The sequence below is a fragment of the Populus euphratica genome, unplaced genomic scaffold, assembly GCF_000495115.2.
Source record: "Populus euphratica unplaced genomic scaffold, PopEup_1.0 scaffold189.1, whole genome shotgun sequence".
Taxonomy (NCBI): Eukaryota; Viridiplantae; Streptophyta; class Magnoliopsida; order Malpighiales; family Salicaceae; genus Populus; species Populus euphratica.
In genome coordinates, this window is record NW_011500030.1 from 397,974 (window position 1) to 425,375 (window position 27,402).

The 27,402-nt window shown below is 32.2% G+C and overlaps 3 protein-coding genes and 1 long non-coding RNA gene across 7 annotated transcripts; 2 read left to right on the plus strand and 2 right to left on the minus strand.

Moving 5' to 3' along the window:
• Window positions 1-883: 883 nt before the first annotated feature.
• On the minus strand, window positions 884-6,561 carry LOC105142441 (uncharacterized). Its single transcript, XR_845559.1, has 3 exons — window positions 6,352-6,561; window positions 3,099-3,103; window positions 884-894 (listed from the first exon to the last, which is right to left on the minus strand). It is a non-coding gene; the product is annotated as an uncharacterized LOC105142441 (long non-coding RNA).
• On the plus strand, window positions 4,001-6,915 carry ROP9 (RHO-related protein from plants 9). 2 transcript variants are annotated; one of them, XR_845558.1, is made up of 9 exons: window positions 4,001-4,355; window positions 4,664-4,751; window positions 4,883-4,992; window positions 5,268-5,331; window positions 5,433-5,497; window positions 5,589-5,654; window positions 5,786-5,892; window positions 6,568-6,771; window positions 6,814-6,910. XR_845558.1 is itself a non-coding variant. In XM_011050072.1 (8 exons), the coding sequence occupies exons 1-8, from the start codon at window positions 4,257-4,259 to the stop codon at window positions 6,596-6,598; spliced, it is 630 nt and encodes a 209-aa protein (XP_011048374.1). In that variant the 5' UTR covers window positions 4,001-4,256; the 3' UTR covers window positions 6,599-6,915. The 2 variants fall into 2 exon arrangements, 1 of the variants encoding a protein (XP_011048374.1); XM_011050072.1 differs by having other exon boundaries at window positions 6,568-6,915.
• A 2,963-nt stretch (window positions 6,916-9,878) lies between these two features.
• Window positions 9,879-11,950, plus strand: LOC105142442 (cyclin-dependent kinase F-1). Its single transcript, XM_011050074.1, has 2 exons — window positions 9,879-10,439; window positions 10,931-11,950. Exons 1-2 carry the CDS (start codon window positions 9,942-9,944, stop codon window positions 11,867-11,869), a joined length of 1,437 nt encoding a protein of 478 aa, XP_011048376.1. The 5' UTR covers window positions 9,879-9,941; the 3' UTR covers window positions 11,870-11,950.
• A 1,476-nt stretch (window positions 11,951-13,426) lies between these two features.
• Window positions 13,427-19,692, minus strand: LOC105142443 (probable plastidic glucose transporter 2). Of its 3 annotated transcripts, XM_011050076.1 has the most exons (15): window positions 19,456-19,691; window positions 19,259-19,366; window positions 18,376-18,490; window positions 18,041-18,152; window positions 17,865-17,932; window positions 17,635-17,767; window positions 16,803-16,902; window positions 16,583-16,695; window positions 16,411-16,504; window positions 15,963-16,116; window positions 15,655-15,798; window positions 15,495-15,568; window positions 14,846-14,934; window positions 14,259-14,373; window positions 13,427-14,063 (listed from the first exon to the last, which is right to left on the minus strand). In XM_011050076.1, exons 3-15 carry the CDS (start codon window positions 18,464-18,466, stop codon window positions 13,881-13,883), a joined length of 1,470 nt encoding a protein of 489 aa, XP_011048378.1. In that variant the 5' UTR covers window positions 18,467-18,490; window positions 19,259-19,366; window positions 19,456-19,691; the 3' UTR covers window positions 13,427-13,880. The 3 variants fall into 3 exon arrangements, with proteins under 3 accessions (XP_011048378.1, XP_011048379.1, XP_011048377.1); XM_011050077.1 differs by having other exon boundaries at window positions 18,376-18,485; window positions 19,259-19,692; XM_011050075.1 differs by having other exon boundaries at window positions 19,259-19,691.
• Window positions 19,693-27,402: the final 7,710 nt, after the last annotated feature.

The following is a 27,402-nucleotide window of genomic DNA, read 5'->3' on the forward strand; positions in this document are numbered from 1 at the left end:
ACCAAATCAAAATTTGAAAAAAATTGAACTATTGTAATCTAGAATAAAATGTCAGAAGGTGAATAGTGTTTTTGTGAATAGTAAAAATACCTCACATTTTAGTATTATGTATAATAATAATAATAATAATAATATGATTTATAATAAAATAATATTAGGTTTTTTTTCACTCGATCATTTTTAAATAATTTTTATTTAAATTTTTAGCTATTAAAAAAAATATGTGAAAAGAAATTTAATGGTTTCAGTTATGAGGAAAAATCCAAAAATTTTGCAATTTTCTTTTTAAACAAAACCGTGAATATTTTATAAACAATAACTTCTCTTTAATAGAGTATTAAATCAATTAAAACAAAATCGTATAAGAATTCAAAATAATTATATTTAAAAGGAAAAATGTATTTCTTTATTCAATGTTTCTTTTTATTTCTTTATTTATTTTTATTTTTATAAGAATATGTTTTTATTAAAAGCATAATTTTTATATAAAAACTTATCATGATTTGTGAACCAATTTTTATGCAAATGTGTAAGAAAATAAAAGAACAATCAATTAAATAAAAAATATATATTTTATTCTCATTAAATGTTGATGCATGTTTTTTAAAATATTATGTATATTATTTTCATATATAATTATAAAAAAATGTAAATATAATTATAAAAATTTCTAATTTAATTTAAATTTTTGGCACAATTAAATGATTTTTTTAATTATTATTATATATTTTTATTTTAAAAGGATTTTTATTTTAAGATGCTAAAAAGTTAAACAAAAAACAAGAAGAGAGGGCAAAGAGAAGCTAGGCGTGTATGGGTCTAGATTGCTAGGTCTGCGTGCCTAGCCAAAAAAATCCCAGGCATGCCTAGTTTAATATCTGTTTGTTTAAACAGCTACAGCAGTATTTAAAACATTTAGACTATTTGGTAATAATAAGATACAATTATAAATTGATGTGGAATCCATATAAATTTTGCTAAAACTTTAGGTTCGTGGAAATGAGCTCTCTATTACTTTATGCAAACATGTGAATATACATGTAAGTTACTTTATTATATAGTGGAGCTTTTCACTGTTTATATAAATAATAAAGTTATTTTTTATTTTTTAATTGTTTTAGTCTAGAGTTAAATACATTAAATCAGGTTTGATTTAGTTAAAAAAATTCAATTCAATTCAATTTTTTTTTTAATTATATATTATTTAAAAAATTAGAAGAAGATAGCTTATTACATAATATTTACACAATTTAATCACAATCTAAATTTTATTCCTGATAATATTTTAACTACTGTTATTGCACGCTTAAGAAACTAATGTGCTTAATGAAATTATAGATAGTTTAATAGAATAATAAAAAATATATAATATAAGTATTATTTATTTCATAAATTAATAGCAGTAATTAAATTTATAATATTTAAATTAAAAATCATAATATATATATATATATTATGTAATTTTTATTTGAAAAACATTCTTTTAATCAATTACGATAAATTATTTTTTGTTCAGTCTTAATTTCAACTATAATTTTAAACAAATATATATAAATATCAAATCAATCTCAATTAAAAATACTTTTTGTAAAATATTTTTTTAAATCAAATAAATAAAGTGAAGATGACATGTTATTTATTGTGATAAATTTCATTCATCTCTCATCATTAAAAAAAAAAATCAGGTTTTATGATATTTGAATCCAAAAACCTTGATTTTTCAACTCATTTTTATATAAATAAAATTATAAAAACTTCAATAACCTCATTTACAATCTTAAAATACTAAAAAAATTAATTTAAAAAAATTAAAATTTTCTTAAAAAATAGGTGGGACCACGGCACCAAATGGACAGTACATCTCTTCAAAATAGGTGCAACAGTGAATCAGCTTGCTCTTTTAATTTATTTTATGATTTTAAAGGTAACATGAAGAGTAAAAGAAGTGTTCACAATGAGGTGGGGACATAAATGAATCAATTTATCATTTTTTTTCTTTTTTAGAGAACTTTATTTAAACTTTCGTTCACCTTTATGCGGAATTTTCAACTCCAAGGCGGTTATTGGAGTTCATTTTACAGGTGTTTTTACAATTCACGAGGACAATTTAAGCTTTAAAACTTTTAAATTAAAGCGACTGTCATGAAAGAGGTGATTTAAAAGTGCACTCCTATTAGGATTGCACTAGACAAGTAATTAATCGCGTGCTCGGTGATTATCTGTAGAACCATTTTCTGTAAATTTTTAATCAACTTACTTGTGCTCAAATAAATTTTTTTTTAATCAAAATCAGTTGTTGAATCTACACTAACAGCATGATTTAAATTGTTTTTTAAGGTTTTTTTGTTTGAAAATAAATTGACAACAACAAAATAATTTAAAATAAAAATAAATATATTTTTTAATTTTTTAAAATATTTTTAATAAAACAAACAAACTTTAATTATAAATAAAAATATCTATTTAAAAGTGTGGTTGTAGTTATTTTTTTAAAGATTTTTTATTTAGAAATATATCAAAATAATATTTTATTATTTTTAAAAATTATTTTTAACATCAACATATTAAAATGATTTAAAAATAAAAAAAAATATTAATCAGAAACAAAAAAATAAAATAAAAATTTAATTTTTTTTTTTTAAAATTTAAAAAATAATACTTAATGATAAACTATCATAAAAACTATCCAGAAATCTAAATGATTTAGAAACTGCTGCAAATATTTATTGAACAAATGCCAGCGATTTTGAAACTATATTTTATGATTTTTTATTTTTTTAATATTTTAATGTTTAATATATTATTGTTAAAAATAAATTTTAAAATATAAAATAACGTTATTTTTTATATATTTTTTAAAATAACTACCAACAAAAACTACCTAAATCTCTGATAGATGGACGGCAATCCATGAAAGGACCACCACCCCACTAGCGCTTGCATGTGTATTATATTATTAGTCCAATATTACCTAACGGTCGCATTTCAATTGTCGGGAAAGAAACCAATTTTAAAACACTTGTACTGTTTTTTAGCAAGCGACTAGTCACTGTTTATGTATCGGTAATAATTACTTTTTAGAATATTTTTATTTAAACATATACTTAAATATTACTTTTTACTTTTTAAATTCAATTTCCACTCAACAACATCAAATAAAAACAATCTAGTAATATAAAAAAATTAAATTTAAACATTAAAAATTTTAAATTTTAAAAAATACACGACCAGTTATATTTCTAAACATTTTCTAAAATAATATTTAAAATTATAGTATTAATTATTTTTTAAATTAATTGTTATATAAAAATATTTTTACATAAACATGAAAAAAATTCTAGAAAAATTAATTTAAAATAAAAATCAAAATTTAAAAAATAAGCCCCATGAAAAAATAAAAAGTGTATTTGAGATTGTTTTTTAAAGTACTTTTTATTTAAAAAATATATCAAAATAATATTTTTTTATTTTTTAAAATTATTTTTAAAATTAATGTATTAAGATGATATAAAAATAAGTTAAAAATAGTAAAAAAATTTAAATTTTTAAAAATATTTTTAAAATATAAAACAAACAGCCAAACACTGCTTATAGAAGCTCTGGCTGCGGCTCTGTTTTTGTCGTTGTTGTTTTCTTGCTGGCTCTCGAGCTGAAGTTCCCAAGGCTTATTTTCTCTTTTATATTATGCGATGGCGCATAGAGAACAGAAAGCTGTTCGTATGGCTTGGTGGATCCTTGTTCTTATTTGGTAGATTAATAATATTAAAAGTAATTTTTTTAAAATAAAATATTTTTTTAATATATTTATATAAAAAACACATTTTCAACCAAAACGCTACTCTGTAACATTGGAGGAGGCATCAAATCCATCCAAACGGCAGGGATCGAATAGTTGCCGTTTGAGAGAGGGGCCCGGTTTTCTGCATTTCAAAAAATATTTCTGTTGGCTTTGAAATTTCTCGAGAGGGACGATAAAGAGCGACGGACCTTTGACTAAAGACAGGATCTCTCTCTCTCTCTACCTCCAACAGAAATAGAGACCCGAGAGAAAAGACCTCTATTATATCATCCCTTCAGCTTTCACATTTCTAGTTCGCAGTTCACTAGCTTTTTTAATATCTTCGGTTCAACTTTTCCTTCTTTAAGCATCTTTCTTTGCTTTAACTCAACCTTTTAGAGGGTTTAATATATCCCAAACTCTCTCCCTGTAGTTAAAAGAAGAGTTACTGTGCAAGTTGTTCTCAGGTTAAGAGGAGATGAGTGCTTCCAAGTTCATTAAATGTGTTACAGTTGGAGATGGAGCTGTTGGCAAAACCTGTATGCTCATTTGTTATACCAGCAACAAGTTCCCTACTGTAAGGATTCTTTTTCTGTAGTTTTAAGACATACATCCCCATCCTCGCTCAACCACTTGACATTAACAACCCTTCTCTCACTTTTTTTTGGCTTTGCTGCTTTAATTGGCTCCATTTATGACTTCCCATGACATTTCTCCATATGGGTCTGTTTAAAGATTGCTTCTTTTTTTATTTATTTTGTTGGTTGTTTCATCTTCATCGTTATTGGTCAAGGTTTCAGTAAGAGTTTTTGAAAGTTTTTGGTTAATGGCTATATAAGGATATTCCTCCCTCACAGACCCATATTTCTTGTTTGCTCTTCCCAGGATTATATACCCACAGTGTTTGATAATTTTAGTGCTAATGTGGCTGTGGATGGGAGCATTGTCAATTTGGGACTGTGGGATACTGCAGGTATTTGGATGTCCGCATAAACCAAGCCTTTTTAAGTTCTAATGCTGCCTGTCAGAATTTCAGAGTCTGTCGTTAGGTTCTGGTTGCTACTAAATTTATGACTAATTACTTTAACTTAATCTTAATTGAAGGTCAGGAGGATTACAGCAGGCTGAGGCCCCTCAGTTACAGAGGTGCAGACATATTTGTGCTGGCTTTCTCCTTAATTAGTAGAGCAAGTTACGAAAATGTTCTTAAGAAGGTACAAACTTTAATGTTGTTGTCTTTTCCTACTTTTCTTTGTCTTGTCTTTTCACTTTCCAATTGTCAAGGATATTTTAAGATCATTCTTGGAAAAAGTCTCATACTGTTCATTTCAAATTAAACCCTAATATTGTTTACTCTGCGCACCCTCCTGACATTAATGTAATTCCTGGACTCTAGACATTGGCTATTTTCTTCAGGAGCTTTTGGTTTCTGAATTAGATATCTCGATACATCAATAACTGAGGCTTTCCATCCAATTTGATATTTCAGTGGATGCCTGAACTGCGTCGATTTGCACCAAATGTTCCGATTGTTCTTGTTGGAACGAAATTGGGTAAGCAAGTTCGAGAAATAGAAATTTGATCCTAACCATGCGTGTCTATTTAGATGGCTTTTTGTGTATTTTACTAGGTTTTAATATTTTATCTGTTACAGACCTTCGTGAAGACAGAGGATATCTGGTTGATCATATGAATTCTAATGTCATAACATCTGCTCAGGTATGTATTTGTTGATTTTTGGCTTCAATTGTGAGTTTATTTTTCTTGTGTGGCATACAGTTGCTACAAAGATCTTATGTTATATAACCAGGGGGAGGAGCTCAGGAAGCAGATTGGTGCAGCAGCATATATTGAGTGCAGCTCTAAGACTCAGCAGGTAGATTACCTTGCGTGATTCTTAGCTTTGAGAAATGTTTTATATGGTGCTCTGAAAGTCCAGTTTTTCTTTTCCCTTTTCGTTTCCTTACGATGATTAGTGCATGAAATGATTTGTGGTTGATCATTCAGAATGTCAAAGCTGTTTTTGATACTGCAATCAAGGTTGTTATTCAACCTCCAAGGAGGAAGGAGATGGCAAGGAAGAAAAGGAGCCGAAGTGCTGGTTGCACTATTGCGTTAGTACTTCATTCTGCTTTCTCTTGTTTGATTATTCCCATTGCTCTACTGCAATGCTGTTGCCAAATAAATTTAGAATCAGGTAGTAGATGATAAAAAGGGAGTGGGAAGAAATACAGAGGCTTGGCAAAGGGAAGGTTTCTCGCAACCAATTACAAGTCTATTAGCCTTTTTCCCTCATTTGATTGTGTGGACTATTTGGACATCTAACCTCGACATTGAGAATCCAAAAATGGATACATTGGTCGAGGTGCGTATTTGGCAGGAACCAAAGAATATTGAAGTCCAACCCTTAGTGGCTTACCTTAGTTGTTAAGTGAGTTTGTCTCCCCATGTTATCGTCTAGATTTTGAATCTTAGACAAAGCCACAAGAAATGCGAATGCAACATTCCATTTGTGGATGTCCTGTTTAAACCATCCTCGGTGTGCAAAAGGTAGATCGTGGGGATGCCTTTACTGTTGGTATTTGTTTTTGGTGTCAACCATAAACAAGTCAGGACTCATGAGTAGCTGTGGTCTTCTCTTCATCATTATGGTCAACCAAGGTTGAATCCATTATATTTCTGAACTTGAGTAGTTGAATCATCCTTTTCCTCGCCTGCAATATCTTAATTACATACATGGATACTTAAGTTTCTCCGTTAAATAGGCTAGTGCTTTTTATCTATTGCAGGAGCATCGTGTGTGGAGGTTGTGTCGCATAGGTTGATGGATGGCAGAATGGATTGAAAACACCACCGCACTCTTGAAGCATCGTTGTTTTTTAAGGGACTTTTGGGTATTCAATGCTGGTTCCTAGCAGCCGCTGATTGCATCTATAATTTTCTTTCTTTGTGTGTATGGAATATTATGGAGTAGCAATTTTCTTGTGTTACAAATATTATGGAGTAGCAATTTTCTTGTGTAGAAGCATCTATAAACTTGATTAGAAGCAGCATGGAGGGAATTGTTCATTCTCTCTTGTAATTTTAATGTAGTGAAGTAAATTCATTCAAGTTTAGTATAACTTGTTTGCCTTTTTCAAGTAAAAGGATGGTATACATGATGTTTCTTTAGAAGACAAAAAAAAGAAAAAAAGAAGAAAAGTTACTGGAGCTGGCATGGTGATGCTTGTTGATTGATTACTCTCTATTTTACATAACCAGAAAATCCTTAAGAAAAACTACTGGGGTAATCAAATTGAGTGCCTTACCTTAAAGTTACTGATTTTACATAAAATAGTGAACACAAATCGTAGACAAAATTTTAAACTTCTCTACAATAAGCAGGAAAAGTAGGTTGTTGATTCATGAATGTGGCGGATGGTATCATCTCGATCAGCCACCATCCTTGTCTGTTTCGAGCAAGACCATAAATTAGAAACCTCTCGATTAGATGGATCAAGATGGCCCCACGCCCATGTTGCACTCTTTTTCAGGCTACTCACTTTCTCTGCCAGTCCAAAATCAAGTACGTAGACCCAGGAGAGCAGTGACCGATATGGTTTCATCATCATCATTTAATATTTTTGTACAGAAGGTTGCATCTGCAGGTGCCCCAGCGAGTTTCATCATCGTTAAATATTTTTGTACAGAAGGTTGGTTGCATCTGCAGGTGCCCCAGCGATCTGTCCTGGTTTAGGGTTATATTTGGTTGTAGTGAGGACACCATATCTATATTACGACGAAGACGATATGCGGTGATCCAGTCGTTGAGCTCATTTGGATATATTATATTGTTTTATTTTATTTATTTTAAATAGTTTTAAATGATGTGCGGATCGGATGTCTTAGAATTACGCTGTTTATATATTTTTCTTTCACTTTCAGTTTGTGCGAGAGTTTTTTTTCTTGAATTTTTTTTCTTAACTTTATTTTTAATTTTTTTAATTTATTGTTTCGCATGAATTTTAATATTAGAGTTTCGGATTTTTAATTGTTATTACAATCAATCGACCTACTAGGGCCTGTGAAAATCTTAGCAATAGTTGATCTAGATAAAAAAAAAAAAAATCCCTTTAGTCTTTTAATCTACAGCGGAAAAAAAACTATTCATCTTTAAGAACTGGCCAGATCTCTCACGCCACAAGCAGAAAATCTTTGTCTTCAACAATCAACTGATCAGCACCACAAACTGACAGGAGCCACCACTCACCACAATAGACTCGGTCGCTTCCACCACGATGCGACAACCACTGCCTCGTTCAACCAGCTGTGACAACCGTGATTCGAATCTCACAACAGCCCAAGACCACATCCTCGAACGTCCAGCACAAGGGTCACGGAGTCCACGATAGATCCCTTACGCCGCCGATCCCACGCAGACAAAGAACCACAAATACACGTCCCTTGCACAAGCCAAATTAATTAACCCTTGCCATATCATCTATAACACCAACCACCACTGCCATGCCATCACAACAGCCACACCAGTGCTTGCTGTCATATCAACTGCCATGTCATCTGTTGAAATTCCAGCGTGTCCCCTTTGCATTCGAGTCAGCAAACCACTATAAACTTCTTTATTTAAAGTTTAAACTAATAAATATCATTATTTCCGGTATAATTTTGCTATTGTTAAGAATTAACATTGATATTGTTCGCACATAAAATATATATAGCCTGCCTTCCAATTTGAACTATCTTAATTTTGACTGACTTATTTATTAGTTTTGAATATTTAAGCTTGATTAAATTTATAAGAAATCAAAATATTGTGTTTAATGTGTATTTAGAGGACTTAATATTAAATGCTTGTTAATTTTCATAGCTTAATTTGTTATTGTTTATTCTTCAAGATAAATAAACAAGTAAATATTAGTTTTAATTTTATATTATATTTTATTTACATTATTTGTGATCTCAATCACAATTTTTAAATTAATATTGCATTTATTTACAAAGTAATCATCTAATATACAATTCAAAATTTACAATTATTATGGACTTGAACTCTAGTAATGATTTTAAGGATATTTAAGAGCAATTACAACTTATACAAACTGATATAAACAATATATCCACTCAAATAAACAACCCTATTTAAAAAGTAAAATACAATCCAATAAAAATAAGCATGCTAGTAACAATTGAAGGAATTGTTAAAGGTCAATTTCCCGTAAAAATCACCAACATGACCACTACTAGGGTTACTAGTACCTTTATGACTCTAATAATAGTGAGTATTCTAATAATTACCGTTAAAAAATAGTTCACCCTATGAACCATCAGTATAACCAGAATCAGGATCACTATAATTATGATGATTTTAATGATTGAGTTATGAGACATATCAAGGTAAAAGCCTTAACTTTTAAAGATTATCTTGACATATAGATCTTTAATAGGTAGATCCATGATATGAATCAATTCTTTAACTGATATAATTTATCTGAGAATAAAAATGTAAGATTTTCTAAAATAAAACTCAATAATACTGCTCAACTTTATTGAAAAAAAAGTAAAAGAGTTTTTTTGTGAAGAAAAGTCAATATTTTATTATTGATTGGGTTGGGATGAAAACTAGTTTACAAAAAAAATATATGTTTTGTTCTTATAGAAAAAAAAATTTAAACTAATAAAAAAACTTGAGGTAAGTAAATAAACCTGCTAATATGAATATGTGATACAATTTAATAAATATAGAATAAAATATGTTAAGAAGAATAAAACAATGAATCTAAGTAGATTTTAAAAAAATGATTCTAAAAGAGTTGTTGTGTTTAGAAACATGTTTACCCGCAAGGAAGTTTACAACCCATAACAAAACATAATCATATAGCTACTTTAATGCATTATTAAAGTTTCTATCGATAAGAAAATATGTTTTTTTATTGATTTTTTATATTTAAATTTAAGAGTGCATCATTAAAAAAAAGGTTAATTTTAATTAACATGAAACTCATTTAGTGTATCTTTTAGTCTAAAAAAAGTGGGAAAAAATGATTTTATAAAAAATAATTTAAAAATAAAAACCAATTTATATATATAAACCTAAAAACAACACAACGAAGCTCCGACAAAAAGGAGAGAAAGGAAGAAGTCCAATCAAAACCTGCCACAACCCATAATGGACCGATCTCCGCCGCCCGCAAAGAGCTGGAGCATCCACACCCGACCCGAAATCATATCCAAATACGAAATCCAAGAACGAATTGGTTCCGGCGCCTACTCCGACGTGTACAAAGCCAGGCGTCACTCCGACAATCTCACAGTGGCTCTCAAAGAAATCCACGACTACCAGTCTGCATCTAGAGAAATCGAGGCATTGCAGGTCCTCCAGAATTGCCCAAACGTCGTCGTTTTGCACGAGTATTTTTGGAGAGAAGACGAGGATGCTGTGCTTGTTTTGGAGTTCTTGAGAACTGACATGGCTGCTGTTATTAAGCAAGGGGAAAAGAGGGATGATGGTGTTGGCATTAGTGTTGGAGAAGTTAAGAGATGGATGGTTCAGATTTTATGCGGGGTTGATGCGTGTCATCGGAATATGATCGTGCATCGTGATTTGAAACCTAGTAATTTGTTGGTTTCTGACGATGGGGTTCTTAAGTTGGCTGATTTTGGCCAGGTAAATAATGGGTTTCTTTTCTTTTTTAAGGAGATTGATTGATTATGGTAGGGTCTGTATTGGATCTTGCTGCAGTAAACAAATGTTTAATAGACCGAGTGTTTTTTGTATCAGTAACCATTTATGCATAAAATATTGCTTTTAGCGAGCAAATGTTAAATCTTTGATGCTTTAGGTCTGCCTTTTGAATTGGCTAGATTAATTTTTCATGGTCTTCCTTTTGAATTGGCTAGACTAGTTTTTCTTGGTCTTTGATGCATTTTGTTTGAATGGAAGAAAGAAATTCAGCAAAAAAGGGGATTCGAACTTCTTATCTTACTTCAATGATCATTTGAGGTCGTTGCATTCTTCATAATCTCTACTCTGCTTTGGCATTTCTTAATGTTTTGGTGAGATTGGTCCTCTGGGTGAATGTTGATGTGGTGACGAGTTGAAGTTTTTCTCTTTGTAGTTATTAAGTTGTGAAAAGCTAATTGTTACTTTATTTCCAGGCGAGGATACTCATGGAGCCTGGGTTCGTTGCAGCCGATGAGAACATTCAACCATATGAACAGAACCCGTTATTTCATGAACATGCTACTCCACCAGCTGAAGTTGTTCCTGAGATAGACAGCTCATCTCAAGAAGGACATAGAAATGAAAAGCAAGGTATGATTAGTAGAGAAGAATCATTTCGAGAGATGGGCAACTACAAGATTCAGGGTTCATTAGATGACATTGATAAGGAAATGAGTATTCGGGATGGAGATACTTCTTGTTTTGCAACGGGTACTGCAAGCGACTTGGGAGATGATATGTTGAAGAGTTACTGTTCATATGAGGTTGAGGATGCTGAGAACGATGGGTGTGGTTCACTCACTTCATGTGTTGGAACACGGTGGTTCCGGGCTCCAGAACTGCTCTATGGATCCACAGACTATGGCCTGGAGGTTGATCTGTGGTCTTTGGGCTGTATTTTTGCTGAGCTTTTGACCCTCAAACCCCTCTTCCCAGGCACTTCTGATATAGATCAAATTAGCAGAATTTTCAGTGTCTTGGGAAATTTGACCGAGGAAGTCTGGCCAGGCTGTGTAAAACTTCCTGATTACGGAACAATTTCTTTTGCCAAGGTGGAAAATCCCACTGGCATAGAAGCCTGCCTCCCTAACCGTTCCCCTGATGAAATTTCTCTGGTCAAGAAGCTTGTCTGCTATGACCCAGCTAGTAGAGCTACAGCTATGGAATTGCTCCATGATGAGTACTTTATCAAAGAGCCTCTTCCAGTTCCCTTCTCTGATCTCTGGGTTCCTTCCACTAGTAGTGGACAGGATGAGGATTCCCCTAGCCTGTGGCATGATTACAATGATAGGGAATCTGATTCTGATTTCGATGACTTCGGCCCCATGAGTGTCAAAACCACCTCGGATGGTTTCTCCATACAGTTTTCCTGAGCTCAAAGAGCATGAGGTACTTCACATTTTGAAATTAAGTTCTGTTTTGTTCAAGAATACAAATGAATAAATCAGTTGGGCGTTGTGTGTTTTTTTTATCAAAAAAAGATTTCATCATGTAAAACCATATTCTAATATTATGATGTCCTCCTCCTTGTGTTGCTGAGTATTTTTGGATCTATTTCAAACGGATGTGGTGAGTTGACGTATGAAGGAAGAGGAGGATGCGCGCGATAATGTATGATCAGCATTCAAGCATATTAGATTTAACACTTCTTTGAATACATGGATGTCTCCTTTTGGGCATGGCAAAGTAGTTATTGATCCTTGGATTGCCAGAGGTTTGTTATGGCAAAGACGACCTATTTTAAACGTTTGGCAAGGATAGCTGCGCACCTTGTGTTTGTTTTTATGTTTAAAAAGTACTGATTTGTTTTTACTATTTTAAATCGTTTTAATATGCTGATAGAATTTAAATCGATGTGAAATCAGTAAAAAACAATGATTCTTGTTGTCAAAATGTGAGTTCATTCTGTTCATCAAGACAGGTGCCTGCCCTGCTGGTCTACTGTTTTTTTAGATTAAGATCAAAATGTGAGTTCATTCTGTTCATCAAGGCAGGTGCCTGCCCTGCTGGTCTAGTTACTGTATCTTTTTTTTTAGATTAATGTAGGTGTTCGGCCAGCTTGCGTGCACCACGACTAATCTCACGGATTCTAAAATTAACAACCATGTAAGCCTTCAGTGGCTATCATATGAGCAATCAAGAACTCGAAACCTGAGATTACACGTGCACCACGATTAATTCTACGGGCTCTAAAATTAACAACCATGTAAACCTTCACCATTATATGAGCAACCAAGGATTCGAAACCTGAGACTACAGAGGGAGCAAACTCCAAGTCCTTACCACTTGGCCACTACCATTGCACTATGGTTTTAAAAAATATATTTTTAATTATGATTTAAAAAAACTACATTTGATTGCAAACCCCTTGATCCCAAGTCCTTACTATTTGGCCACTACCATTCCACTATGATTTTAAAAAATATATTTTTAATTGTGATTTAAAAAAACTACATTTGATTAAATTATTATAAGTTTAGTTTTTATATACAAAATAAATAAAAAATTATTTTAACTTATGAAATTAAAAGTTTGAAACGTAGATACACAGAAATATCGGCTGGGGGAAAAATAAAAAAAATATCGGCTGTATAAAAATTAAATACAGTCTCTTCGTTATATGCTCGGTATTGGAATGGTTTTTAAGATTACTATTTGAAAAAAAAATTAAAGTCAAAAAAAGAGCAGAAATTATAGTTTTTTCTTTGCAAAAATTCAACAGAATTTGTGTGACATTTGGTAGTAAAGATTTAACCCAGCGAGATTAAACTTGTGATTAGAACAAAGACATTTCCTACCACAATTTCAAACTGAAGCACATCCGGAGCATGGTGCGCAACAGAATCCCAAGCCTCTCAACTCCAAGCAAAATATAATTTTGATAACACAAGTTGAAAAAGAAATAAATGTGACTGGTAGCCTCCTCGATCTTAGTGCACAATCTTCATATTTTGATATGATAAAAACACGAATAGTCAATTTTAACTTCAAAAGGATAATAAATTTACCATACATATTTATGCGCTCATAATTTTGCGAAGAATCAAGTCCCTAGGTTATGCATATTGCCTTTTTTGAGGGGTGGGGTACCATAAACCCACACCAGTAGAACTTTACATGAGAGCTTTCATAGTCGACGGAGTTGCCAACAGAAACTTCACGGTCCCCTGTATGCGTAAATGCTCCACGATCCACGGACATCAATGCTAAAAGCTACTGATGGAAGGTAGGATTTTTATTATTATTAAGCTCCCCCCTCCCTCCCTGTAGTATTGTTTAGCTCTCACCCAACTGACTACTGAGGTGTACCTTAGTATTGTTAAGCAGCGGCTTCACTCAACCATTGAAAATTCTCCTGGTGGCGTTTTCAGAAGAGATCCGATCTCATTCAGGGGGAAGCAGGGCTATCTCAATTTCCTGGAGTGATTTTCCTTTGGTTTCCATGACATTCCTCTTCACAAAAACCACTGCCATCGAGCAAAATGTACCAAAGATAGTGTACAAGAGCCGTGGTCCGAGTTGCTCCAGCAAACGCAAGAACAGCAAGCCAACAAAGAAATTTATTACCTGAATGAAGAAGAGCAGTTAGAGTACAAAAGGAAACACTTATCCTTGAAATGATGCGCTACAATCCCATTTCCCAATTCACTCAAAAAATTGATATTTGGCATGTCAAGTTTCATAAATATAAAAAAAAAAATGATTTCAAAACTCGTCCTTGGCAGGGAGCAGAGAAACAATAAAGCAAAAGAAGAAAATTACCCAGTGCACAGACATGCAGACTGCCATAGCTTTTGCCCTGATTCGACTGGGGAAGATTTCTGGTAGGAGGAGGCCTGGAACTGGACCAGCTCCGATAGCAAAAGTGAAGACAAACCTGAACAGAGAAGTTCTCAGTTATGGAACACATAATGACATTGTCAATCAAAACGCCTTATTCATCATCTGTTAACCATCGCTAGCATTTTATATTTGCAAATCGATGGTTAGTTCCTACTTCCTAGTTGCTTCCATAATGAATCTGTGAGTGAGGTTCGAACTTGAGACTTTTTTGGGAAAAGGAGATACTAGTGCCAGTTGAGCAAAGCTCATTGGCATGTCATTGTTAGATATTTAATTCATGCATGCTCAAAGCTTAATTTGTGAGTTAGGGTCATTCATCTAGGTTCCCAAGCAGTTGGACGTACCGCCAATTAAAATAACATTTTCTACATAAAAATGATGATCACCATGCTCATAAATGAAGGCAACAACAACATCCATCAACATTGCATTTGATACCTTTCTATATGAATGCATTAACATAATCAAATTCATCTTCAACATTTACAAGAAAAATGAGTACTCACATTAGCATGCCACCAACAGATAGGTACAAAGTTCCAGAGCCCAACATATTAGAACTTGCTGCAACCACCTGAAGGCCCATGGATACTGCCTGCGTCATTAAAATGCACAACATGGAGGCCAGGCTTCTCAGATCATAGGCTCAATTACATTAAAAAATGAGTTATGAGAGAAAAATCAATTGATAACTTAGTGAATGACAAAAATTCGACATGCAGCCCCGGGGGTTGTTCCTTTTTCTGAAGGATTGTATTTTCCCCCCCTCCAAATAGGGAGTGTAATAGCGAGAAACCAAAAACACAATGATCACCTAGAGTGTGATTTCAAGTATATCTAATTATGTGCTCTGGCACATAAAATTTCCTTTTCATTTCCCAATTTAATGAATGCATTCTATTCAGCTTCATTATGCTAAAAACTGAAAGCTTCCAAGGAAAAAAGATTTGCAATTTTCCCCAACGGGACGCCTGAGAAGTTAAGACCTGGGATTTCACTTCCAGGTCCAGGGTGGAAACCCAGGGAGGAAAGGGAAATGGTGGAGTGGGAATGTATGAAATAGGAAATGTGGGGGGGCACCACATCGTGTAGCTCAAGCCCCATTGCATCTCCTAATGAATACAAAAAAAAAAATGATACAGAATTATAATTTACCATTCCAGAGAAACTCCACAGAAGCAGCACCTTCCTTCCCAGTTTATCCATCAAAACCATTGCAATAACAGATCCTGAAGGCAACCAGAATAAGAAGTGGAGATAAAAATAGCAAAAATCCTTCGTACAAGAAAAAAGTTAACAAGGAATGAAGTTGTACCTGATAAATTTGCTATTCCAACAAAGACATTTGCTAGGTCTGATGGAACTCCCGCACTTTTAAACACAGTTGAAGAGAAATAAAATATAGCGTTTATGCCAGATAGCTGTTGTAAAGCAAATAGGGTTGACCCAATAAAAACAACTGCAAAAGGAACATGTGAATAACAAAACCTAAAGAAAACATAAGGGAAGACGAAGCAGAAGAAAGAAACTGATGGTGGCAATAGCAGCTGTATATGCCAAAATGAAGAATAAATATACTCACAAAGTCTGTTGGAGCATACCCAAAAATAAAAATACATATACCTCTAAAACATCGACCATAAAGCAATTCTGAGAAATGCACAACATCTGAATCATCCCCTCTGTCTAATTTGGATAACTCTTGCATTGCAAATTTGACATGTGCTCCACCTAAAAGCCTCTCAAACTCAGCTTCAGCTTCAGCAGTTCTTCCTTGCTGCATATATCAATAAGAAACTGTGGGCATGTTCCTTCAACACAAAAACTCAGAGAGACAGTTTTGTTTTTAAGGATTTGATATCATGCCGCTGTAGCTGTGCATACTTTACAGTGTTTCTTAAAGCAAAAGGGAAGAAGATAAGAAGGGAATACATTGTGATGAAGTTCAGATGATGGAGAACAATTCAAATATTTTCAACAAATCATCACATTTTTCCTTTTCAGTAGGTGATATATATAAATGAATTAAGTACATTGACTGACAACAAAGACGATGTGAATGGGAGCAAACCTTGTACAGCCAATGTGGACTCTCTGCACAAAACATCATGGAAAGAGCAAGTATTCCAGCAGGAACTGTAGAAACCCAAAAACATATGCGCCACCTGGCATAAACAACATGAAAACTCAGCTTCAACAGTTCAATAAGAATCACACGCATCACAGGTTTAAATTTTTCTCACCAGCCTGCTATTTCTCTGGCAGGGATTCCAATAAACAAAGCTCCCATAAGTCCCAGACATGTTGCAATCTGGATGAAACTTCCATAAGTTCCCCTCACAAAGGGTGGAGAAACCTGGTTTCCAATTGACATACCCAGATAAAAAGTTTAAAACTTCATTTACTGATGCAGAAATGGACTCAATGACATCTAGTGCAGCATAAATAAAACAATATGCATACCTCTGTCACGTAGAGAGATGAAACAGGGGGACCAAGGCCCATTCCAGTTCCCACCAGCAACCTTCCTAAAAGCATACCAGCCAAAGTTTCGGTTGTTGCACTGAAAATGCAGGTCATTCATTCAGATATAAACACAAACATAGATATTTAGAACAGAACAGAGAAAGGATTTAACAAACATGCTAAGGCCTTGTATTTCTGCTGGAATGGTAATTAAAACTATGCAAATGGAAAGAGGGTGCAAGTATAGCAGTTCTAAGCAGATATTGATCTGTGATCCTTGAGCAAGTAATGACAGTCTGATACAGTTTGTTCAAGTTATGGAAGCAGTTAGCAATAGAGAATTAACAGTTAGTTTGGGTCTTCATCCCTGTTTTGTGATTTTGTTCAGATTAGCAAAAAATGTTTCTGCATTGAGTTGTTTGATTGTTCCAGTGCGGCAACAGAGAAGAACGCCCATGAGCTAACTTTTTAAATTTCTTTTTCTCGACAAAGTTCCCTTGATTTACCCATGTCTAAAAGGAAGATACAGTAAAATGGTAGGAAACGGGTTTGAATAATTGTGGAAGACAAATCATAGCTGTATTTTGAGGTGATACATGCCTGGAAGAGAATCAATGTTCAACCATGAGCTGATAGGATATATTGCTAAAGCAATATTGCTTTTTCTTAACATATTTCTGTTAAAATTTAAACTCCACCCAACAAATATAAATAAAACCTAGTTATTGCTTACAAACTAACATAAGCCTAAAGGAATTGCAATAAAACGAAGCAAGTATATAGATTTCATCATTGTATAAGCATTTGTTCTGTGCAGGAGAATTATTACCTTATAGAAGCACCAACAATCATGGGCAAAGCACACAACTGAAAAGCCCTACGACGGCCAATCCCGTCGGCAATCCAACCACTGAATAAAGATCCAATCAACGCACCACCCAGACATGTGCTAACCACAAGACCTTCATTTTATCTCAATTGTTAGTCAGAGATACAGATAACAGAACAGGTATCAGATTACAGGAAAAAAAAAAAAAAAGGGAATCCATTACGTGTCACCTTCTGCCAAGGTGTTTCCATTGAATCCAAGATCCAAAGAAATGCTCTCCAGTGGTTCATTTACCACACTGCAGGAAACAAAAATATTGAAATCATTATTGCCATCACATTATAATCTACCAGGTGTGAGTAAGACGAACTGAATAAGGAAAAAGAGTCAAAGAAAGTGCACAAACCCTAGATGATAGCCAAATAGGAAGGCTGATAAGGTAGCAGCTAGTACATGTGGAAGTGACAGCCTCCATGAAGGATTTGCAATTTCTTGATCCAGAATGCTCTGTGAAAAAACTAGAAGAATGTATACAAATTACGCTCAAAGATCAGCACATAGAATCACTCATACACAATAAAAAGATATCATAAGCCAGGGTGCAAAATATCCAACGAAGTAATGAACTGCGAACATTCTATACAATTGAATTGAAAGAATGATACAAAATTCGATATTTATTAATGCCACCAAAGTAAAATATGCACTGAATAACTTGGGATGACAAGTACTTGGACTTACCAGAATTATCCTCTACATCAGCAGCAACAGTGAAATCTCTAGATGACACTCTCTTGTACATCGAGAACTCTCCCATTCGATGTCCCCGCATGCCAAAAAAATGCAGCCAGCTTACCTTCCCAAATCACCCAATTTTTAGAGATTAAAGCAAGAGAGTCAAAATAATCATCGACACTCAATCATCAAGTCAAATCAAATGAAGCGGATTTCGATTTTTACAGTTTCTATATATACCGCTATATAAATTTTTTTAAGAAAAAGCTAAATTTGAAAACAATTCGGAATGGCACCAGAAGGAAACAGGAACACGTCTCTCTTAAACACCTTACAGCTTCCCATGCATTGATCCAATTTTTTTATAAAATAAATCTGCCTATTACAGTGTCAATCAAATCAAGGCATAAAAAAAGTGTTTCCGCAGCGTAATTAAATCTATAAAGAAATCCGAAATCGGCTAGCATTGACAGTCCAAAAAAAATAGCTAACTTCGTGTGGTTGCTGAAGAGATTAAGAGTAAGAAAATGATCTTCCAAATATTAAAATACTAATTAAAGCAATTAGTTTATTAATACGTAATTATTCAATTCAAGTACGACTGAGAATCATGCTAGCTTATTCCTTTTGATTTCTCAACTTTCTCGGAAGCCAAACAAAATGAAAGAATAAAAAGCAACTGCAGATAGATAGATAGATAGATAGATAACAATAACACAAAAAGAAAAATATATAAGTATCAGATACGTCAAAAAAAAAAAGATGATACGCTCGCTACCTTGATTGCTAGAGGATAGATAGATAGATAGATAGATAGATAACAACAACACAAAAAGAAAAATATTAAAGTATCAGATACGTCAAAAAAAAAAGACGATACGCTCGCTACCTTGATTGCTAGTGCTAACTGTTATGTTTCGATCGTCCAGAAGGTTGAATCAACAGAGTTGTTTACTTTTCGCTTCTCTCAGTGAAGAGAAACGAAAAACTCTCAGATCTAGAGTGAGAAAACAACAAACTTAAACTAGAAACAGCAGCTTGATCAGTACGTATAAAGGAGGAGGAAAAGCGGGTAGGCGTGCTAACGTGCGCTGGGAGTGGAGCGGTGCGATTGAACGAGTTTCTCTTCTCGTGTAGAAGAAACAGAGCACCACCATTAACTTTAACGATTTTTCACAGAGAGGACAACTGGAAATTTATTTTTTTTAACCACCAAAAACCAGTAATTAAAATTGGGAAAAGAAACGGTAAGATTGCGTTTTCACACCGCTGGCTTGTACTAGGTGTTCGTTTCCGTGCTTACCAAATCTTTGCCTTTGTGTGCACAGCTGAATGGACCGATATATTATTGACACGTTTAAGGAATGGATTGGAAGGGTTTTTTTGTTAATATAAATTTTCCTCGGGAGGGGTGCTTGAGTAGTCATTTGAACTTTGAAGCAACTATTCATGCAGCATGACTGCAGCTTTCATCGTGACACGTGGAGAAGATGGATGGAGGTATTCTGGGGTAATCTAGTCGTTTCTAGGAAGGCGGACTGTTAGTGTCAGATGGTTTGATGGAAGTAAGGAAAGGTGCCCAGGTCTGCACGTCTCTGGTTGTGAGCAGGTCAATGAGTCGTCTTCTATACGGTATGATATTCTAAAAAGAACGTTTTTAAAATTATTTTTTAAAAAATATATTGAAATAATTTTTTAATTTTTAAAATTTATATTTAATATTATCATCTCAAAATAATCAAAATATATATATAAAAAAATTTAAACAAAAAATATAATTTTTTTAAAAACATATTTAAAACATAAAACAAATAAATTCTTAATTCATATTGAACATGTTTGGTATTATATATTTTTTAAGTATTTTTTAAGATCAAATATTAAATTTGAAAATTTTTTAAAAAAATATTTAAGTTTTAATATCTTAAATTAAAAGTTAAAAAACAAATTTATATAAAAGTTATAAACCTAGTAAATAATAAAGTTTATTTCAAAAGTTTTTTATTTTATATTAAAAATATATTATTTTTTATTTCAAGTTAAATTATTTAAATAAAAAATAAATTTTTTGAAATAAAAGATTATTTTAAATAAACTTTGATGCTGGTCAATAATTAATAAAAAAAAAAGGAGACCTACGCACATAAAATTGAATCAAGCAAAAAACTTACGATTGTCCCTTAAACTCCAAGCAACGCTTGTGGTGAAAAAAAATTACTCTCTTAGGGACACATACCGGAACAAATATCTTCCACCTCTAAAAAAATATCTTAGGGCGTGTTAAGTAGCACAAATCAATTTTCCTTTTTTATTTTCAGTTTTCTTCTTTTTTCTTATTTTTCTTTCTAATATTTTTTTAAAATTTCAGAACATTTTTCTAACTTAGGAACCGAAAAATGTTCATATTAAACTTTTTTCTATTTGGAGAAAGTAATCATCAATTGGTGTGATGCCGGGTGTCACATATGTTGTCACTTTTGATAAAGGATCCGCATCAACATTTTCGATGCCTTTTTCATCCTTGATTTCTTCTTGATTGGTTATGGCTTGAGGAAATGAAAGTGCTGGTGGGGAATCAGTCTTTTCCTCACAATATTCAGATTCAACCCTTTCTTTACCCTTAGAGATTGACTCATTATTTTTCTCACAAGGTTCAAGAATTGATTTTTTAATAACTTTACCACTACAAAAAGTGATGACTAATTGGTCATTTCTTTGTCCTTTCAATTTCAGTTCTTAAATTCATCAATCAATCCTTTTATTTATATGATAGGCTTGCATTTAAAATGAATATTTACCATAAATTAAAGGTATCTTATATTATTATATACGATATTATAAAACACGCTTTAGTTAAGGAGTTATTGATACTTCAAGTGCAAAATAGTGATATAATACTTTGATAAAAATACACTTTTAAGTACTAATTAAAAGTGTATAGGATCAATTGAAGCTTAAGAAAACTAAGGAAGCTGAATAATAATTTATGAAAAATAATGGTGAGGATGTGAGACCAAATGAAACTAAAGTGAGTTATGAGTATGAAATAATTGGGGGAAAAGTTTCAACCATTAAAAATAGGATTAAAGAATTTAGTAAAATAAAATAACAAGACATAGGGAAAGCCGAGAGTGGAGAGAAAAAAATAAAGGTGAGAAAAGAAGAGTGTAAGGAAATTGGGGAAACATCTTATTTTTTTTACTCAAAACAAAGTGACCTTACTTGCTCTCATCACTCCAACATGCCTAGATTTTATAAGGCGACATACTCTAATTCTAATGAATTGAAATTTTTGTGTTCCTAGTGTTACTAAAGTACTTTTATAGGAATTTAAGGATGTCTTTCCTGAAAACAACCTTAGTAGTTTGCCACCAATTTGAAGGATTAAACATTAAATTGATTTTGTGTCAAAATCATTAATTCCAAATTGGTCATCTTATAAAACTAATATTGAGGAGACTAAGAAGCTTCAAAGGCAAGTAGAAGAGTTGGTGTTAAAAGGGTACATTTGAGAAAGTATGAGTCCTTGTGTAGTTCCAGTATTACTTGTGCCTAAAAAGGACAATATTTGATGTATGTGTGTTGATTATAGAGCCATATACAACATTATGGTAAAGTATAAATATCGTATCGCTAGATTAGATTATATGCTTAATGAGCTAAATGATTCTTCTATGTCTTCTAAAATTGATTTGAAAAGTGGTTATAATCAAATTATAATGAAAGAAGGAGATCAATGAAAAGCAACATTTAAAACTAGTGCCTTTAGTACATTTATAGGATTAATGAATCATATGCTGAGATCTTTCATTGGAATTTTTTTTTCCTATTTTAATGATATCTTGATTTATAACAAAGGATTAGATGATCAAATTAATAATTTAGGATAGGTCCTTGAAATACTTAAAAAAAAAAGATTATATGCAAATCTAAAGAAGTGTGATGTTTGCATTAAAAGAAATGTGTTCTTAGGTTATATTGTTAAAGCAAAAGGGATTAAGATGGATGAGGCAAAGATCAAGGCTATTCAAGAATGGCCTACATCAAAGATGATAAGTGAGGTAAGAAGTTTTCATGATTTAGCTAGTTTTTATAGAAAATTTGTTAAAGATTTTAGTACTCTAGCTACATCATTGACTAAAATTATAAAGAAAATGATAGGATTTTGTCATAGATTGTGGCTCATAGACAAATACTAGAATGGAGCAAAGCATATCGAGCAAAATGCTTCTTTTTAAAATTCAATATGATCAAGTTTGATGAATTAGGAAATTTCAGATTATGGAAAATGAGAGTGAATGATTTGTTGGTATAGTAATGTATGGTGAAGATGTTATACAAAAAGCAACTAAAAGGAATGGATGATATAGATTGATAATAATTAAAAGAGAGGGTTGTGGTAACTATCAGGTTTTGTCTAGATGCTATCACGTTAAGGATGAGGAATTACCGGTGACAATTTGGGCAAAACTAAAAAGTCGATATATGTCCAGGTCATTATCAAACAAACTTTATTTTAAACAGAAATTGTTTGGTCTTAAGATGTTAGAGGGTACATATTTGAATCAGTATATCAACATGTTCAATCATATCATTAGTGATTTTAAAAGAATTGATGTGAAGTTTAATGATCAAGACAAGATGTTAATATTACTAAATTCCTTACCTATTCTCTTATAAATGAAAATTTGGTTACAACTCTGATATAGGGTAAATAAACTCTCATATTGGAAGAGATCACAAGTCTTTATTAAGCTTTAATTTGAGGAGGAAAGTTGGTGATGAAAATTCATAAGGTGAAGGGTTGGCGGTGAGGAGTAATTAAAAGGTTAGGAGAAAAAAAATCCTATAGTGAATCGAGGAACATTGAAGCTCGGTCCAAATCCTAGAAAAGGAAGAATATATAGTGTTTTAAGTGTTGAAAAATAGGGCATATAAAACAAGAATGTCCAAAGAAAAAGAAGAGGGTGTAGAGAACAAAGAGAGTTTATCAAAGTTTGCAAATCTAGTGGAAGAAGACATAAAGAACGATAGTGAAAACATGATTATCCAGTTTGGATCATCCCATAGATTTTTGGATATTGGATTCGACATGTTTTTACCACATGACTCTCAATAAAGATTGGTTAGAAAACTACAAATTAGTCAATTCTGATTTTGTTCTAATGGATAATGATGATCTATATAAAGTTGTTGTGATAGGAAATATCAAAACTAAAATGTTTGATGGTGTTGTTAGAACTTTGTGAGATGATAGACATATATCTGATTTGAGGAAGAATCTGATTTCATTAAGCACTTTAAACTATAATAGGTTTCACTTCAAGTCTGAAGATAGAGTATTAAATATTTATAGACTGTTAAGTGCCATAATTATAGGAGGAGTTATAGTTATAAAATCTGAGTCAGATAATATAATCTTCTGGCATAGACGACTAGGACAAATGGGTGAGCATGGAATGATCGAGCTTTATAAGATGAAAATATTAAAAGGTGCCAAAACATGCAAACTTGATTTATGTCGGTATTGTATTATTGGCAAATAGAATAAGATGTAGTTCAAGATAGCCACACACAAGATAGAGGGGATTTTTAACTATGTTCATACAGATATTTGGGGTCCAATAAAGGTAGCATTATATAAAGGATATATGTACTTCATTGATGACTATTCATGAAAGGTTTGGGTGTACTTCATACAACATAAATCATAAATGTTTACCAAGTTCAAGGTATGGAAAACAAAAGTAGAAAACTAGACAAGGAGGAACATCAAATGCCTTAGGTCAAACAATGGTACTAAGTACATAAATTTGAAGTTCATGGAATTGTGTGTGTAGCATGGGATTGAAAGATACTTCATAACATGCAAGATACCATAATAGAATGGTGTAGTGAAAAAGATGAACAAAATAGTAGTTGAAAAAGGTAAGTGTCGTAAGTTGAATGCATATTTTGCTAAGAACTTTTGGGTATAAGCAATGAATATGACATGTTTTTTATTAACAAATCACCTAGGGCAGCATTAGATAGGAAAGTAGCAGAAGAGTTATGGATAAATAGTCTAATAAACTACTCTAGTTTTATAGTGTTTGGAAGTCCAGCCTATGTGCATGTTTTTAGTGATGAAAGGTCCAATATTGATGCAAAGTTTAGATAACGTTTCTTTTTAGGGTATTAGAAAAGGGTGAAAGGTTGCACGCTCTAGGATTCAAAGGAAAGCAAGGTAATGATTAGTAAAGATGTGATTTTTTATGAAAAAACCATGTTGCAGTATAATCAGAAAAGAAAGAAACAAGTTTCAAAAAATTACAGCAACAATAACCATGAGGTGTAGGTGGCGCTAGATACTTATATTAAGGAAAAAACTATTGAGAATTTAGGGAGTTCTAGTTCAAAAGATCAACAACATGACAATATATCTTTAGGTAGGCCTAGATGCACTATCAAGCCACCCATCAAGTATGGCTTTAAAGATTTGATGCAATTATTACTAGTAGCTAGGATCTTACCACATTTCAGGAGACATTCGACAACCAAGATATAAGTAAATGGATGGGTGTTAAGGAAGAAGAAATAAAGTCTTTGCATAAAAACTAAACATGAGAGTTTGTTGAACTTTTAGAAAGGAAGATGGTGATAGGAGGAAAATAGGTTTACAAAAAGAAAGGAGCAACATCAAAACAAGATATATGAGAAGTTCAACACTCGTTTAGTAGATAAGGGTTATTCACAAAACAAAAGGGTTAACAATGATGATATACTTTCCCATATAGTTAAAAATACTTCCTGACATGACCAAAAGATTGATGCTTTCTCTCAAGTGTAAGAGTGTTGAAATAATAAGTAACCCAGCAAAACCGGGGTCAAACTACAGGGAGGTTAACTATATAAATAATAATAATAATAATAACGGTGATGGTGATGGTGATGGTGATGATTAATTAAAGATGACTTTGAGATGTAATATTAATGTGAAGATTAAATAATGATAAAAACAAATATCAATGTTAGAGGATTCACTAATGGTATTTCAAATAAGTATAGTATAAACTCTTTTTATTACTTAACTAGAAACCACACACAAAGAAATTTCTAATCGGATTATAAATTGTTAATATGATTACATTAGTTATCTTATTCGAATAATGTTAATACTTGTAAATGTTGTCAGGTATTCATGATTATAATTTATATTAACAACAAATTAAGTTCCTTTTATTGTACAAGTGTCAGTTATACCATACAGTTGATCTCTAAAAGTGCCAAGTATTTGTTATACCAGAAGTTATACAACATAAAACTAGATTAATCATTTAACAACCAAAGCATGTTAGTATCAAATATTAAGGTTCATGTTGAGTTTATACTATACTTATTCTTTCACCATTAGTGTAACATTTTCACCTTGACATAATACACTTAACTAAACATAATAAAAAAGAAAAACATAAATAAAAAAGATAAGAACATAAATAAGATAAAAGTTAACTAAGTAAAGGAAAGGAAATGAGAAGAATAAACAAGAGATTGATATAAGCAAAACTTTTCGTTACAATAATGAGAGAGTAAGAACATGATCTTGATCTGAAAACCAAGATGCTTAAATGCATGGCAAATGCCTTCTTTTATAGGCCAAAATTTAAAACTATTGATTTGTTAACTAATTATTGAGTGGGTGGCCATATCTTGACTTGGTGACAATTCTTATCTTCTTGCTTGAACAAAACATCATTGCTAACATCAGAATTTGAATAGATTGTCTTCATAAAATTCTAGGAAATTGTCTTAACTTTCCAATAAAAAAAAATCAGTGCATTTAGACTTCTAGAACTCGAGATATGCGCTAAACACTAAATAATATTTGGGCTGTAGGACAGATTCAGATTTTTATTTTGATGCTAAGATGTAGACTTTCAAATGAGAGAATTAAGTCTTGGATTATCATGAATGTTTTATGCCTATATCTTAGCTTTTTAGCCATATAAACCAAACTGAAATCCAAGATCTGTAGCTTTAGATATGACCCAATGACTGAATAGTGCTTTAGTTTAGACTGAACCAGCATCTCTTTTCTAAACTTAGCTCTCTCTTTATCTTTTCAATTTCAGTAGTTAAACACTTCAATCAATCCCTTGATTTATATAATAAGCTTGCATTTAAGATGAACATTTACCATAAATTAAAGGTATCTTATAGTTTAAACATGATATTATAAAGCATGCTCTAGTTAAGGAGTTATTGATACTTAAAGTGCAAAATGATGATATAAAAACTGATATATAGATAATGCAATGTTTGATTTCCTTAAACTTTTCTTCTTAACCCATATAACAAGCTTTAGGCCAATAGCTCCTATGCCCATATAACAAGCTTTAGGCCAATAGCTCCCATGCCAGCTGACTTTAGGGTATTAGATCTTAAAATACCCCTTCAGGCTTAATTACCTAGGTTAGGGAGGCTATGAAACCAAACTTATCTACGTTTTTATTATCATCAATATTATCAAATAGTTTTTGTTGTTTTTTTTTTAAATTATATATTATCCCTTTCACTTAGTTGTTACCTTTTATAAAAGAACATAATTAATGTAATAGTCTAATATGCAACCTACATTCATATGTTAAAGTGTGTGTGTAAAAATGAAGGTTTAAGAATACTTATTAAATGAGTATATGAGCATAATCAAGTGATAATAATGCGAGAGTTTGTAAATATGAATATTTTATGAGAAGTGTGTGATAGACCTTGTTATGAATATTGCAAATAATTATTGAAAAATATTTACCAATATGCGTCTCAAGAGTCAACAAAATTCTTCCTTATATTGCCATCCTAATAACAGTTTTGTCAAATGGTTTTAATAATAACAAAAACAAAGTTTTTTTTTTTAATGTCAACTACTACCCTTTCTCCTCAACCAAAACAAGATATTGTCCTTAATATCATAAGGTAGAAATATAGAGTATAGAAAACATCACATGAAAAAAAAACACTAACAATCCTGAAACACACTTAAACAAATATAAAAAA

Bases quoted from the DNA above. Each gene is read 5' to 3' on its own strand.
- LOC105142443 (XM_011050077.1), bottom strand. From the start codon at position 18,466: ATGCGGGGACATCGAATGGGAGAGTTCTCGATGTACAAGAGAGTGTCA. The intron at 16,117-16,410 runs GTTTGCTCCCAT...TGATATATGCAG, and splicing joins GTCCACATTGGCTGTACAAG to CAAGGAAGAACTGCTGAAGC. The intron at 15,569-15,654 runs GTACAACTTCAT...GGTTGCCTTCAG, and splicing joins TGGAATAGCAAATTTATCAG to GATCTGTTATTGCAATGGTT.
- ROP9 (XM_011050072.1), top strand. From the start codon at position 4,257: ATGAGTGCTTCCAAGTTCATTAAATGTGTTACAGTTGGAGATGGAGCT. The intron at 4,752-4,882 runs GTATTTGGATGT...TCTTAATTGAAG, and splicing joins GGGACTGTGGGATACTGCAG to GTCAGGAGGATTACAGCAGG. The intron at 4,993-5,267 runs GTACAAACTTTA...TTGATATTTCAG, and splicing joins ACGAAAATGTTCTTAAGAAG to TGGATGCCTGAACTGCGTCG.
- LOC105142442 (XM_011050074.1), top strand. From the start codon at position 9,942: ATGGACCGATCTCCGCCGCCCGCAAAGAGCTGGAGCATCCACACCCGA. The intron at 10,440-10,930 runs GTAAATAATGGG...CTTTATTTCCAG, and splicing joins AGTTGGCTGATTTTGGCCAG to GCGAGGATACTCATGGAGCC.